Source organism: Oncorhynchus nerka, linkage group LG5 (genome assembly GCF_034236695.1).
Source record: "Oncorhynchus nerka isolate Pitt River linkage group LG5, Oner_Uvic_2.0, whole genome shotgun sequence".
Taxonomy (NCBI): domain Eukaryota; kingdom Metazoa; phylum Chordata; class Actinopteri; order Salmoniformes; family Salmonidae; genus Oncorhynchus; species Oncorhynchus nerka.
In genome coordinates, this window is record NC_088400.1 from 10455227 (window position 1) to 10472258 (window position 17032).

The following is a 17032-nucleotide window of genomic DNA, read 5'->3' on the forward strand; positions in this document are numbered from 1 at the left end:
CACACAACACACAACACACTGCACACACACTGCACGCTGCACACAACACACTGCACACTGCACACAACACACTGCACACAACACACTGCACACTGCACACAACACACTGCACACAACACACAACACGCTGCACACAACACACAACACACAACACACAACACGCTGCACACAACACACAACACACTGCACACAACACACAACACACAACACACAACACACAACATACTGCACACAACACACTGCACACTGCACACAACACACTGCACACTGCACACAACACACAACACACTGCACACAACACACTGCACACATCATACTGCACACAACACACAACACACTGCACACAACACACAACACACTGCACACAACACACAACACACTGCACACAACACACTGCACGCTGCACACTGCACACAACACACTGCACACAACACACAACACGCTGCACACAACACGCTGCACACAACACACAACACACAACACGCTACACACTGCACACAACACACAACACACTGCACGCTGCACACAACACACTGCACACAACACACTGCACACAACACACAACACACTGCACACAACACACAACACACAACATACTGCACACAACACACTGCACGCTGCACACAACACACTGCACACTGCACACTGCACACAACACACAACACACTGCACACAACACACTGCACACAACACACTGCACACTGCACACAACACGCTGCACACAACACACAACACGCACACACACACTGCACACAACACACTGCACACTGCACACAACACACTGCACACTGCACACAACACACAACACACTGCACACAACACACTGCACACAACATACTGCACACAACACACAACACACTGCACACAACACACAACACACTGCACACAACACACAACACACTGCACACAACACACTGCACACAACACACTGCACACAACACACAACACGCTGCACACAACACACTGCACACAACACACAACACACAACACGCTACACACTGCACACAACACACAACACACTGCACGCTGCACACAACACACTGCACACAACACACTGCACGCTGCACACAACACACTGCACACAACACACTGCACGCTGCACACTGCACACAACACACTGCCCACAACACACAACACGCTGCACACAACACGCTGCACACAACACACAACACACTGCACACAACACACAACACACTGCACGCTGCACACAACACGCTGCACACAACACACAACACACTGCACACAACACACAACACACTGCACACAACACACAACACGCTGCACACAACACACAACACACAACACACAACACACAACATACTGCACACTGCACACAACACACTGCACACAACACACAACACACTGCACACAACACACAACACACTGCACACAACACACAACACACAACACACAACATACTGCACACAACACACAACATACTGCACACAACACACAACATACTGCACACAACACACAACACGCTGCACACAACACACAACACACAACACGCTGCACACAACATACTGCACATCTCCACCCGTCAGAGTTACCGATGTTAGTCCTCACCTGTGATGTCATACCACAGTAGCCTCTGTGTCTCCGTGAGGATGATCCCCACCATGTGAGTGACAGGATCCGTCTCCATGACAGCGAAGGTGAAGTGTGGCTCGTCAAACGTCAGCGGATCGGAGGTGGGCGTCGGCTTGGAGATCCACTCTACGTCGAGGCGGACTGTCGACGATCTCACCGGGCTCCCATGGTCCTTTGCTTTGATCTGACAGAGGGAAGGGTTGGGATGGAGAGGACACAGTTAATGTTATTGCGCTGGGGTGTGGATCTTTGTGTTACTCATCACAGTACATAAGAAAATGACAGGGTTCATCACAATGGTATTCACATGCAAGTTTACACACTCCCTGCATGTGAATGAGAGCCATGAAAGAAGGTGTGATTGTATTTGTTTAGGGATAGCAGGTGTTCCTAAAGAGTGTTCCACCATTTTGTGTGAATGTGAAAAGCAGAAGAATCAGTGGAACATGGTAATTGTGGTGTTCTATCATAATATTGTCCAGCTACCGTGAGGATGCTGTAGTTGCCTGCTGTGAAGTCTCCCCGTGCCGTCACCACCCCAGTGTCTGGATGGATCTCAAACTTCTCCTTCTGGTTGTCCTGGAGACTGAAGGTGACCTCAGCATTAGGCCCTTCATCGTCGTCCTGGGCAACCATCCGACACACCTCCACCTGTGGCTTCACCCCCTGACCCCTGTGTTGCTCAGGTAGTTTGACCTGGAAACAATCAATGAATCAATCAGTCACATTTATTTACAAAAGCCCTTTTTAGTTGTCACAATGTGCATCCTATTCCATAAATAGTGCACTTCTTGTTGCCAGATCCCTACATGGTCCTTGTCAGAAGTAGTGCACAATGGCATTTTGACCAATCAGATCAGCTCTGAAAAATATATGATGTGAAAAGATCTGATGTGATTGGTCAAAACAGCAATTAGTTGAAAAAAAAAAACATCTGAATTGGGCTGCCCTATGTAGGCTGCGTTTATAAATGTAGGAGACCCCAAAGAGCCAACAAAAGCAGACCTGGAAGAGCTTGTGGTTGAACTGGGGTCTGTTGTCGTTCTCATCCAGCACCTGGATGATCACTGTCGAGGTGGAGCGGAGTGGAGGGGCTCCGTTGTCCGACACTATCACCTGAGAGGAGGAAGAGGGGTTTAGTTAGTCGAACAGTAGGATGTGGAGGAAGAGGGTTTAGTTGAACAGTAGGATATGGAGGAAGAGGGGTTTAGTTAGTCTAACAGTAGGATATGGAGGAAGAGGGGTTTAGTTAGTCGAACAGTAGGATGTGGAGGAAGAGGGTTTAGTCTAACAGTAGGATATGGAGGAAGAGGGTTTAGTCTAACAGTAGGATATGGAGGAAGAGGGTTTAGTCTAACAGTAGGATGTGGAGGAAGAGGGTTTAGTCTAACAGTAGGATATGGAGGAAGAGGGTTTAGTCTAACAGTAGGATATGGAGGAAGAGGGTTTAGTCTAACAGTAGGATATGGAGGAAGAGGGTTTAGTCTAACAGTAGGATATGGAGGAAGAGGGTTTAGTTAGTCGTACAGTAGGATGTGGAGGAAGAGGATTTAGTCTAACAGTAGGATATGGAGGAAGAGGGTTTAGTCTAACAGTAGGATATGGAGGAAGAGGGTTTAGTCTAACAGTAGGATATGGAGGAAGAGGGTTTAGTCTAACAGTAGGATATGGAGGAAGTGGGTTTAGTCTAACAGTAGGATATGGAGGAAGAGGGTTTAGTCTAACAGTAGGATATGGAGGAAGAGGGTTTAGTCTAACAGTAGGATATGGAGGAAGTGGGTTTAGTCTAACAGTAGGATATGGAGGAAGAGGGTTTAGTCTAACAGTAGGATATGGAGGAAGAGGGTTTAGTCTAACAGTAGGATATGGAGGAAGAGGGGTTTAGTTAGTCGAACAGTAGGATATGGAGGAAGAGGGTTTAGTCTAACAGTAGGATATGGAGGAAGAGGGGTTTAGTTAGTCTAACAGTAGGATATGGAGGAAGAGGGTTTAGTCTAACAGTAGGATATGGAGGAAGAGGGTTTAGTCTAACAGTAGGATATAGAGGAAGAGGGTTTAGTCTAACAGTAGGATATGGAGGAAGAGGGTTTAGTCTAACAGTAGGATATGGAGGAAGTGGGTTTAGTCTAACAGTAGGATATGGAGGAAGAGGGTTTAGTCTAACAGTAGGATATGGAGGAAGAGGGTTTAGTCTAACAGTAGGATATGGAGGAAGAGGGGTTTAGTTAGTCGAACAGTAGGATATGGAGGAAGAGGGTTTAGTCTAACAGTAGGATATGGAGGAAGAGGGTTTAGTCTAACAGTAGGATATGGAGGAAGAGGGTTTAGTCTAACAGTAGGATATGGAGGAAGAGGGTTTAGTCTAACAGTAGGATATGGAGGAAGAGGGTTTAGTCTAACAGTAGGATATGGAGGAAGAGGGTTTAGTCTAACAGTAGGATATGGAGGAAGAGGGTTTAGTCTAACAGTAGGATATGGAGGAAGAGGGTTTAGTCTAACAGTAGGATATGGAGGACGAGGGTTTAGTCTAACAGTAGGATATGGAGGAAGAGGGTTTAGTCTAACAGTAGGATATGGAGGAAGAGGGTTTAGTCTAACAGTAGGATATGGAGGAAGAGGGTTTAGTCTAACAGTAGGATATGGAGGAAGAGGGTTTAGTCTAACAGTAGGATATGGAGGAAGAGGGTTTAGTCTAACAGTAGGATATGGAGGAAGAGGGTTTAGTCTAACAGTAGGATATGGAGGAAGAGGGTTTAGTCTAACAGTAGGATATGGAGGAAGAGGGTTTAGTCTAACAGTAGGATATGGAGGAAGAGGGTTTAGTCTAACAGTAGGATATGGAGGAAGAGGGTTTAGTCTAACAGTAGGATATGGAGGAAGAGGGTTTAGTCTAACAGTAGGATATGGAGGAAGAGGGTTTAGTCTAACAGTGGAGGATATGGTCTAACAGTAGGATATGGAGGGTTTAGTCTAACAGTAGGATATGGAGGGAGGGGTCTAAGGGTTTAGTCTAACAGTAGGATATGGAGGAAGAGGGTTTAGTCTAACAGTAGGATATGGAGGAAGAGGGTTTAGTCTAACAGTAGGATATGGAGGAAGAGGGTTTAGTCTAACAGTAGGATATGGAGGAAGAGGGTTTAGTCTAACAGTAGGATATGGAGGAAGAGGGTTTAGTCTAACAGTAGGATATGGAGGAAGAGGGTTTAGTCTAACAGTAGGATATGGAGGAAGAGGGTTTAGTCTAACAGTAGGATATGGAGGAAGAGGGTTTAGTCTAACAGTAGGATATGGAGGAAGAGGGTTTAGTCTAACAGTAGGATATGGAGGATGGAGAGGGTTTAGTCTAACAGTAGGATATGGAGGACGAGGGTTTAGTCTAACAGTAGGATATGGAGGAAGAGGGTTTAGTCTAACAGTAGGATATGGAGGAAGAGGGTTTAGTCTAACAGTAGGATATGGAGGACGAGGGTTTAGTCTAACAGTAGGATATGGAGGAAGAGGGTTTAGTCTAACAGTAGGATATGGAGGACGAGGGTTTAGTCTAACAGTAGGATATGGAGGGGAAGAGGGTTTAGTCTAACAGTAGGATATAGGGTTTGTCTAACAGTAGGATATGGAGGAAGAGGGTTTAGTCTAACAGTAGGATATGGAGGACGAGGGTTTAGTCTAACAGTAGGATATGGAGGAAGTGGGATATGGAGGACGAGGGTTTAGTCTAACAGTAGGATATGGAGGGAGGGGTCTAACAGTGGGATATGGAGGACGAGGGTTTAGTCTAACAGTAGGATATGGAGGACGAGGGTTTAGTCTAACAGTAGGATATGGAGGACGAGGGTTTAGTCTGTGGAGTATTGATTGAGATTTAACATTTATTTTATTGTATGTATCATAAATCACATGTATTTATAAAGACTACACACATTATGGATCATTTATAGTCTAGTTTAAGCTCTCATAGTTAGGCCTTTTAACGATCTCGTCAAAAATGCACATGTTGTTTAATCACAAGCAGGTGGTTTAGTCTCTCACCTCAACACTGTGCTCAGATTTCAGTTCCCGGTCCAGAGAGGTCAGAGTGCTGATGACGCCTAAGAAAACAGAGAGGGGGAGGGGGCAGAGAGAGGGGGGGAGATGGAGGTGATGGGAGGGAAGGAGGAAGAAGGAGCAGGGTCATCAGTAAGGAATCTTTCCCACATGGACAGCAGTAGCAGGGTAGTTCCACGAAATGAGTGTCTTTTGAGTCTCTTTGTTATTTTAAGTAGAAATTGTGCACCAATATTTAATTGTATTTTGATTGATTTATTTTATTTTACCCTTATTTTACCGGGTAAGTTGACTGAATACACATTCTCATTTACAACAACAGCCTTGGGCATAGTTACAGGGGAGAGAGGGTGGGGGGGGGGTGAATGAGCCAATTGGAAGCTGGGGATGATTAGGTGGCCATGATGGTATGAGGGCAGAATGGGAATTTAGCCAGGACACCGGGGTAAATACCCATACTCTTACAATAAGTGCCATGGGATATTTAGTGACCACAGAGAGCCAGGACACCCATTTAATGTCCCAACCGATGTCCCATCCGATATCCCATTTAATGTCCCATTGCCCTTACAAAGGGAAATGTCCCCAATCACTGCTCTTGGGCTTTGGGATAATTTATTTTAGACCAGAGGAAAGAGTGCCTCCTACTGACCAACACCACCTTCCAGCACCATCAAAACGTTCCATTGAAGGTCCCCAAAAACACAGTGGCCGCCATCATTCTTAAATGGAAGAAGTTTGGAACCACTAGAGCTGGCTGCCCGGCCAACAAGAGCAATTGAAGGAGAAGGGCCTTGGTCAAGGAGGTGACCAACAACCTAATGGTCACTCTGACAGAGCGCCAGAGTTCCTCTGTGGAGATGGGAGAACCTTCCAGAAGGACAACCATCACCTCAGCACTCCACCAATCAGGCCTTTATGGTAGAGAGGCTAGACACAAGCCGCTCCTTAGTTTAAGGCACATGATAGTCCGCTTGGAGTTTGCCAAAAGGCACCTAAAGGACACTCAGACTATGAGATTCTCTGGTCTGATGAAACCAAGATTGAACTCTTTAGTCTGAATGCCAAGCATCACGTCTGGAGGAAACCAGGCACTGCTCATCACCTGGTCAATACCATCCCTACCGTGAAGCATGGTGGTGGCTATTTTTTTCAGCGGCAGGGACTGGAAGACTAGTCAGGATCGAGGGAAAGATGAACGAAGCAAAAAACAGAGAGATCCTTGATGAAAACCTGCTCCAGAGCGCTCAGGACCTCATACTGTGGCGAGCGTTCCAACAGGACAATGACCCTAAGCACACAGCCAAGACAACGCAGGAGTGGCTTCGGAACAGGTTTCTGAATGTCCTTGAGTGGCCCAGCCAGAGCCCGGACTTGAACCCGATCAAACATCTCTGGAGAGACCTGAAAATAGCTGTGCAGCGACACTCCCCGTCCAACCTGACAGAGCTTGAGATGATCTGCATTAAAAAAATGGGAGAAACTCCACAAATACAAGTGTGCCAAGCTTGTAGCGTCATACCCAAGAAGACTCGAGGCTGTAATCTATGCCAAAGCTTGTTCAACAATGTCCTGAGTAAAGGGCCTGAATACTTATGTAAATACTTAAATATTTTTTTTTATATATATTTGCTAAAATGTCTAAACCTTGCTTTGTCATTATGGAGTACTGTGTGTAGATTGATGGGGGAGGGGGGGACGATTTAATCCATTTTAGAATAAGGCTGTAACTTAACAAAATGTGGAGAAAATTCACTGTATGTCTCAGAGTGTAGTTTGAAGGAAGTTGCTAAATAGCACTAGCATAATTGCTAACCAGCGTTAGCATTGGCTAGCGAAACTTCCTCTAATTTCCTTCATATTATATATATATATATATTGGTCACGGGGAAATAAAAATGGTATCCATGAGTTCATCTAATATATCTGACTCTGAAAAGATCCCGATGTATCCCCTTGATATAAGGAATTTGTAATGATTTATACTTTTATTTTTTGTATACTTATGTATATGCTATCAATTTCATTTACTTTTGAATGTTAAGTATATTTAAAACCAAATAGTTTTAGACTTTTATGCAAGTAGTATTTTACTGGGTGACTTTCATCTTTACTTGAGTCATTTTCTATTGAGGTATCTATACTTTTATTCAAGTATGACAAACGGGTACTTTTCCCACTACTGCCTTTAATAGGCAGTTACTACAGTCGTTTTGTTATAAACCTCTTCAGATAGGAAAACGTGTTTTTTATTGTTGAACATGCGCTCTTTGTGACAGAATGGTAAAATGTGCTGAAATCAAAAGTTACATTTTTTTAAAACTAAGTTACGCTTCTCAAAAGGCACCGAAATAGCGGAATGACCCAGCACACCTGTCACTGTCCGAGCCCCAGGCAGCTGGTTCACTCTTCTTCCTTCCCACAAGTCTGTTTTTCTAACAGCGTTTATTTGGCTTTATAGTCTTCACTAAAGAAACCTCTGAGAGCTTTCCAGAGGCTCTTATTTTCATAAAATACTCAACCTTTCAGTGTCTGTGGACACTTTACCATTATAATGTGTGTAGCAAGAGCCAATACAGTCAAGCAGGTTAACATCTTTCATGGTGAATGATGTTCTGGAGTCTGCAGAGTGGTCACTAGCTAGCATAGCCACAAAGTCATGAAATCAGATTTTAAACCTAATCCTAAACTTAACCCTAACCTTAACCACACTGCTAACCCTAATGTCCAACCCTAACCTTAAATTAAGAACAAAAATATCATTTTGATTTCACAAATTTGACAAAACAGCCAATTTTCACATTGCAGCTAGCCTAAAGGGAAATCGCTCAGCTCTCCCCCAGGACAAATCATTTGACAATAAACGTCAACCTGCTACAATCTGACTAGGTATCCCACTTTCCCTTTCCCCTTTCCCAATCTATCCACTGATAAGCTATGCAACTGTATTGTCATTTGGTAAAAACTGTCCATGCTGCTTCTATTCCTTTAGTAGGCTAATTCTCCTTCCATTCTGTGTCTGTTCCTTTAGTAGGCCAATTCTCCTTCCATTCTGCTTCTATTCCTTTAGTAGGCTAATTCACCTGCCATGCTGATTCTGTTCCATTAGGACAATTCTCTTGCCATGCTGCTTCTATTCCTTTAGTAGGCTAATTCTCCTTCCATTCTGCTTCTATTCCTTTAGTAGGCTAATTCTCCTTCCATTCTGCTTCTATTCCTTTAGTAGGCTAATTCTCTTGCCATTCTGCTTCTATTCCTTTAGTAGGCTAATTCTCCTTCCATTCTGCTTCTATTCCTTTAGTAGGCTAATTCACCTGCCATGCTGCTTCTATTCCTTTAGTAGGCTAATTCTCTTGCCATTCTGCTTCTATTCCTTTAGTAGGCTAATTCTCTTGCCATGCTGATTCTGTTCCTTTAGTAGGATAATTCACCTGCCAAATTAAAGCGACTATATGATCAGAAAAACTGACAAAACAGGTTACATGACTGGTTTAGACTTTTTTAGTCTTTTGTGTTGAAATCTGGGTGAGGCTGTCTGGATCACAGCCTGAGTAGATATCAGAGTATATATCAGAGTTCAGTTTAGTTCACCATTCGACTGCCCCAAGTGACACCCCAGGGACTAATTACACATTGTGTGTTTGTGTGTGTGTTTGGTGGGCGGGGGGGCGTGAAAGCAAAATGCTTTTACGGCACTCAAAACCCATCCTGCTGGGTCTTTACGGGGAGACGCGTTAGAAATGTTGCTGTTGCTGTTGCTTTTATCATTAGCTGAGACTTGTCGGTTCACATCCTGTGTCAGTGTTTTTCGTAATGGAGTTGCCCTTCTCTGCTTGATCTCCTTGTAAAGAGGACTCTTGACCTCATAGGGTTTTTCTGGGATAGCAGGTGGACAACAAGGTTAGCGCGTTGGGCCAGTTTACCGGAAGGTCGCTGAAATAAATATTTCTCTGTGCAGTTATTCCCAGTTTCTCCAGGGGTGCTGGACAATGGTGACTCCACGCACTGGGGGAGTTAGGATATGCAAGAAAGGCATTTCTGTTACACATGTCTATAAATGAATAACAGGACAAATATAAGCATCCCCCAAAATATTATTTATTTTCCAAGTTTTTGTTTTTGTGTATCTTCCAGCTGGTAATACAGCTACACTGCTTGTATTGAAATTGGTTCTTAGCTGACGTTCTGTTGGGACATCTCTACAGATACTGTACTGTGTGTACTTTGCTGCTTCACTCCTGAACTGAGATCTTAGTCAGACTTCTCTGAGTCATGTGTATCCTGTTCAGACATGAGGAGCACAGCTCATATCCTCTCACAACGAGCCATACATCTACCATGCTGTTGAGTGATAGAAGTTGAGTTTTCATTTATTGATCAAGTGTTTTATTCCACCTATACTCTTCACTTTGTAGAAGAACAAGGCCTGTGTCGTAGTAATGAGTTTAAAGGCCTGATTTTCCTGTATTTTATATACACTGAATGGGCAAAACATTAGGAACACCGTCGGAATATTGAACACCCTTTTGCCCTCAGAACTGCATCAATTCGTCAGGTCATGACTCTACAAGGGGTCGAAGGCGTTCCACAGGGATTCTGGCCCATGTTGACTCCAGTTGGCCGATGTCCTTTTGACACACATGGGAACGCGTGAAAAACTCATCAGCGTTAGACACTCAAACCAACCTGGCACCTACTACCATCCCCTGTTCAAGGGCACTTAAATATGTTGTCTTGTGCATTCACCCTCTGAATAGCACACATTAACAATACATGTCCCAATTGTCTCAAGGCTTAAAGATCCTTCTTTAACCTTTCTCCTCCCCTTCATCTACACTTGTTGAAGTGGATTTTAACAAGTGACATCAATAAGGGACCATGGCTTTCACCTGGATTTACCTGGTCTATTATTTTGTACACTCAGTATAAATTAGGATACTGTAATTTTAGAGTAAGAGCTGTTTGAAAAGACCACCTGAAATTTCAGCCTGTTTCGGCGGGACAGAGTTTTGACATCACCAGACCATAATTGAGTTAATAGACCAATAAGAAAGAGAGTTGTGAACCTGCTGCAAATAACAGCTAGTTTTCAGTTTTCCCCTCCGCACTCAGATCACTCCAGGCAGTCTCAGCGAAACTAACCTGTGTCTTGATTACACTGGGGGTTTCTATAAAACATCTAATCTATTGTACATCTTCCAAGGCATTAATGGAGCTCCTTTTCAGCTTTAATCCTTTGGTGTTAGCCTAGGGTAGGCAGGCACAACACACACACACACACACACACACACACACACAGACACAGACACAGACACAGACACAGACACAGACACACACACACACACACACACACACACACACACACACACACACACACACACAGAGCCCAGCAGAGATGACAAGTCGAGGATGGATGGCCGTGTGGAAGGTTGCGCCGTAGAACTAATCTGGTTGCAATTTGCCCTGTCTTCAAAGGCCCATGCTATGTTGTTGTGTGACAGACACTCAGCTGCATGACGAAACTGTCAGAGATTTGGGGTTTAACTTTCTGGTTGAGAAGTTGATATTTTACACTCACTGCCCTCCCACACCCAGACATGACTGCATCATTTGTTGTGTTTTTGTGTACATTTATAGGTAGAAAATAAGGGCAGTTTAACCTTGGCCGGTTTTCACCACAGGTTATGACACACCCTGAGTGATGCCTGTGCACAGTGCTGCTGAGACATGTTATAATCTACCATTTTCTACTCAACTTGAGAAATGACAGCTAGTTAAACTTTATATTGAGATGTATATTTGACGTAGAGTTGTCGAATGTAATATGGGCACAAAACAGCAGTCTATCTTTCCTGAAAAGTGTTAAGACTTCTACTACAGAAAATCACTTTAAAATCACTTTAAAATCACTTTAAAATCACCTTTAAAATTACTTTAAAATCACTTTTAAAATCACTTTTAAAATCACTTTAAAATCACTTTAAAAATCACTTTAAAATCACTTTAAAAATCACTTTTAAAATCACTTTAAAATCACTTTAAAAATCACTTTAAAATCACTTTAAAAATCACTTTTAAAATCACTTTAAAATCACTTTAAAATCACCTTAAAAATCACTTTAAAAATCTCTTTAAAATCACTTTAAAAATCACATCGGTCCGTGTTTCCTTGTCAAATGTGTCAGTTACCTGTCTTGGTGTTGATGGTGAAATACCTCCGTGGTGACTCCAACAGCTGGAAGGTGAGTTTCCCCTCAGAGGAGCTGTCCACGTCAGTAGCAGTGACCTGAACCACTGACTTGTCTTTAGGCATGTTTTCCAGGACGGAGCCGAAGTAGACCGGCTCAGACATCTGGGGAGGGTTATCATTGATGTCCAGGACTTGCAAAAATATGTCTGTCCAGGTCACTAGAGGGATGGTGCCAAGGTCTTTGGCATAGACCGATAGCCAGTAGTGTGGGACGGCCTCGCGGTCCAACGTCTCAGCCGTGCGGATTACACCTGCAAAACAGAAGGAGAAATCGTTTATAATGTCATCCATCTGTATTTCCATTTTTGTGTGGTGATGAAAAACTTTGCTAAATCATCTAGGTTGACCCAAAAAAATAGCTATTTGGTTAAAACTGGATACTACACTGTCAGATTATAAGTATAAGTAATATTCTGAAAGGGAGGCCTGGTGCGTCAGTGCAGGTGTTCAGCACTATAATGACAGAGCATTTCTCCAACAGGAGTCAAGCATACTAATGAAACGTGATACATTGTGAGGTCACAGGCTATCAGCTGTAAAGTATCCATTATGTAGGAACATAGACGGGTCCCAAGAAGCCTCAGGTTATTGTTTTACATTGTTCATTACCATTATTACACGCACGCACACACACACACACGCGCACGCGAACGCACACACATGCACACGCGCACGCACACGCACGCACACACACACGCACACGCGCACACACACACACACGCACACACACACACACACACACACACGCACACTCACACACGCACACACACACGCACACACACACACGCGCACACGCACACACACGCGCGCGCGCGCGCACATACATACACGCGCACACGCACACACACACACACACACACGCGCACGCACACACACACGCGCACACGCACACGGGCACACATGTATATTTACCTGTTTCCTCATCGATCATGAAAACTCCCAGGCCAGATCCATCGTGGATGTGGTACCTGACGACTCCATCTCTCCCCAGGTCCCTGTCTGCTGCTGTCAGCGTGAACACTGAGGTTCCCACAGGAGCGTCCTCCATCACTGAGGCCTCATAGACAAACATGGAGAAGACCGGCTTATTGAGGTTCTCATTCACATCCAGGACCTCCACCTCGATGAAACAGGAGGAGGAGAGTGACCGAGGAAGACCATGGTCAACCGCTCGAACCGTCAGGTTGTAAGACTGTCTCCTCTCAAAGTCCAGTTCCTTCTCAAGGGTTAGAGATCCCGTCGACGCGTCCAGAAAAAAGGCCCCGTTCTCACTGTTCTTCAGGTTGTAGCTGATCTGTCCAGCGCTGCCCAGGTCTAAGTCGTAGCTCTCGACCCACAGTAGCACCGTCCCCAAGGGAATGTCCTCGGGGACTTTGATGTTGTAGATCTTGGGGACGAACTTGGGAGGATTGTCGTTGATGTCCTCCAACACGACCACCAGATCGGTCATAGAGAAGAGCTGTGGGTCTGTTTTAGACTGATCTCTAGCCTCTATCTTCAGGTTATGTCTGGGAAAGGCCTCTCTGTCTAAACGATCAGACACTTTCACTTCGCCAGTGATTTCATTGATCTTGAAAAGATCAGTTAAAGTTAGCATCGAATATAATATGTTTCCATTGTCCTCAGAGTCTAAATCTGTTGCGTGCACTTGGAATATCCTCGTGTCAACCTCCGTGTTCTCTGGGATGTGCACGACATACCTGGATTGGTCAAATACTGGTCGGTTGTCGTTAACATCCAACAGATTCACAGCGAGAAATTTCCATGCTGAGGTTTGTGGGCTTCCTAAGTCATAGACAGTTACGTTCAAAATGTAGAACTCTTTGGTTTCTTGGTCTAAAGGACACACAAGCTGAAGCTCCCCAGAGAAAATACCAATGGAGAAACACCCATCTTCATTTCCACTTGAGATAGCGTACACAAGCTTGCTGTTGAATCCAGTGTCGTTATCCGTAGCCTTGAAGTAAAGGATAGTTGAATTCAAAGGGAAGTCCTCTCTGATGTCAATAGTACTCGGGATGCCAGAGTTGAACTTAGGAGAGTAGCGGTTGATGATATGAACGTCCGAGAAGGATTCCTCATCCTGGAAAGTCAACCCTGGCTTTATGGATTCAATCAGTTTGTCTGTAAGCCGTTTGAAAATCCCAGTCTCCTGACAACTGACGGTGGCTTCAGTGCCCTGGTTACCGATAGTAACAGTAACAACAGAGGGATCAGAGGTATGTTTACCGTCGGTTGCTGTGATTCTGAGTCTGAACGAAGGTAATTCAGTCTCTATCGAAGCTGTGGGTATCTGTTTGATCAGTGTAATGACTCCTGATACAGCATCGATGTCAAACAGTTTTTGGTCATTCCCTGACTCGATCACATATCTGAGCTGTTGTAGTTCGTCCAGGTCAACAGCTGACAGCTGAGAGCTGATTGGCTCTCTCACCGCTAAATCTACAGGTATGGTGGCGTTGCATCCCACCTGCTCAAACAGAGGGGTGTTGTCGTTGACGTTGCTCATGGTGATCGTCACAGCGCATTCAGAAACATGACTGAAGGGACTGCCGCTGTCCGAAGCCCACACTCTGAGATGATACCACCTCTTCATCAACTCGTAGTCCAGATCCTCAGATGTAGAGATCACTCCACTGATTGGGTCTATTGTGAATGGGGAAGGAGCTGAGTTGGCTATGGCATAGGTCACAAAACCATTTCGTTCCCTGTCCTCGTCTATTGCAGAGACTGTTAGAACGCTGCTGCCTATAGGTACGTTCTCTGGTAGTGTGGCTTGGTATGAAGGTTTGGTGAATATGGGGGCGTTGTCGTTTTCGTCAGTTATCTCAACAACTATATGGGTCTCGGCTTCGCCGTGATTCGCTATCACGTCGAATTCATAACGAGACTTTTTCTCGAAGTCAAAGGACTCTGAGGTAACGATTATTCCTGTTTTGGGGTTAATCTTAAATTTGGGGCTATCAGAGTTACTTTTAATGTGGTATCTAACATTCAAATATGACGGATTCACACTAACTCTGACCACATGTGTTTTTGGTGGTGAAAACTCACTTAGTGTGAGAATGTAAGTGTCTTCCAGAAAGCTAAACAGGCTTTGTTTATACGGAGGGATATGGATTTCTGAAACTGGAGAAACTAAAGGTGGACTGCTCCTGTCTTTAGCTTGAAGGGAGAGGTTTAATCCAGATGGGCTCTGAGACCAGTTCATTCTCTTGGTGGAGACCACTTGGAATCCATTGCCTTGCAGGCTGGATGGAATCATTTCAAAATACCTCTGTGGATCCCCACCAACAATACTAACGGACTCAACCTGCTTTACACCCGACTCTACATGGACATCAATAGTTATCTTCTCCTCTTCATCCTTCTGAGCCAGGACAACCGGGAGAGGTTTGATGATGGGGGCGGTCGAGGAGACCTTTTCTATGGTAACTTTAACCCTGGCCACGTTGCCAAACTTCTGAACCCCAGATATCTTCTTGGTCCTGTCCTCGGCTAATACAGTAAGATCGTATGTTTCTGCTCGGCTGTGGTTCAGTCTCTTGACGAGGCTGATGGTGCCTGTGAAAGGATCAACGGCGAACGGATGAGCTCTACTCATGAAGGAGTAATAGAACTCAGCGTTGCAGCCAATATCCGCGTCCGTCGCACTGACGCTGACCACGCTGGACTTCAACGGAGCGTCTTCCCTGATGACTACGTTGTATGAGGCTGGGTAGAAGAGCGGTTTCAGGTCATTGGTATCAAGCACCTGAACCAATACCTTGGTCCTGGCCTGGAAGTCGTACGTGATTTCAGTGGCTTCAATGGTGAGAGTATAACTGTCTCTTACTTCCCTGTTTAGTGATGCAGAATTACTGCTTCGCGTTTTAATTCGCAGAATGCAGAAATCCCCTACTCTGACCTCCTCCGCTTTGAATAGGCCGTCGTCGTCTCCAGAGACGAGTTTGAACTTGATGTCCCAGAAAGGATCGGTCACTACGATGCCCATCTTGATGGGACTCTCCACAGCAGTCCTGGGCGCTGAGTTCTCATTAATGGTGCCATTGTAGAGATGATAAGTGAACCTCATGGGAGAGCTGTCCTTTCCAAGCACCTTTCCCAAGCTCCATTTTGTTGGTATTTTGTGATTCTCGTTACTTGCTACTAGGGTTAGTAAGACCGCTACCACTAAGAGTAGTGTACTTGTGTCTGTTTTAACCATCTTCACTGTAATCACCAGGATCCTCAGCTCTGAGAGAGAGAGAGAGAGAGAGAGAGAGAGAGAGAGAGAGAGAATTAGATTTGAGTTCATATGGCGAGAAAACATATACATCTTAACTTATAGTTCAATCATCTAGGAAAAGTGCGTACAAGTCCATACAAAATACATCTCTTTGACCAGATTGTGAACACATCAGTCATTTCCCTAGTGCCTGCTCCTGTCTGAGCAGTACAATGTGAGAATAATGATCCAGTGACACAACACCACAGTGAAAGCCTGCTGTGAGGTATTTGTCTCCTGTTCTAACATGCCTTGACCAAAGCAAAGCAATATATTGTTTGATGACAAGAAACAGCCTCAGAGCAGCATTAGACAGGTGGTGCCCCCCCCATGCCATTATCCCTTTCCCTTGAGTGCAACAACTGATAATCAAATCATTATGATATAGCCTTTGTCAACATGTGTTAATAAAAAAGGATTTGTTACGTGATGACAGATGTAAAACAGGATTTTGTGGTTTGTTTCCACCTTTTGTCTGTGTTCTGAGCGGTCTTCTGTTCAGCGTAGGCTGTTCAGACATTACCCTTTTACTCCTAAATGTAAACACATTTAAAGCTCAACAATTCATAAGGCTCATAGTGAAATATGCCCTTTTCTCTAGCGGATAACAAAAATGTATCTTTGCCAATAAAAAAAAAAAACTACAGATATTATCCTCAAAATAAATCAAATATATAATTGGCCTTCAGGTGAAATGGTCTAGTTTTTAGTGCTGTACTTGGCAACAATAAAGACTCCAGTATTCCTGCATGGTGACCATCTCTCAGCACTTTAAAAGCCCATAGCTTTTGGTTCATGACGGCTACCTTTTCATTTCTCTTACACCTGAAGTTTACCGGAGATATCAGAGAGATCTGGAGTGAGAGGAACGCTTCATAATT

The 17032-nt window shown here is 44.3% G+C and overlaps 1 protein-coding gene across 1 annotated transcript in view; it reads right to left on the reverse strand.

The window, feature by feature from the left end:
* Positions 1-16091, reverse strand: part of fat2 (FAT atypical cadherin 2) — an 83599-nt gene extending 67508 nt beyond the window's left edge. The window contains exons 1-6 of the mRNA XM_065018347.1: positions 12797-16091; positions 11824-12135; positions 5620-5678; positions 2596-2706; positions 2077-2286; positions 1567-1774 (exon numbers count right to left, since the gene is read on the reverse strand). Coding sequence (XP_064874419.1) covers positions 1567-1774; positions 2077-2286; positions 2596-2706; positions 5620-5678; positions 11824-12135; positions 12797-16091 — 4195 coding nt within the window. The remainder of the gene's footprint in view (positions 1-1566; positions 1775-2076; positions 2287-2595; positions 2707-5619; positions 5679-11823; positions 12136-12796) is intronic.
* Positions 16092-17032: the final 941 nt, after the last annotated feature.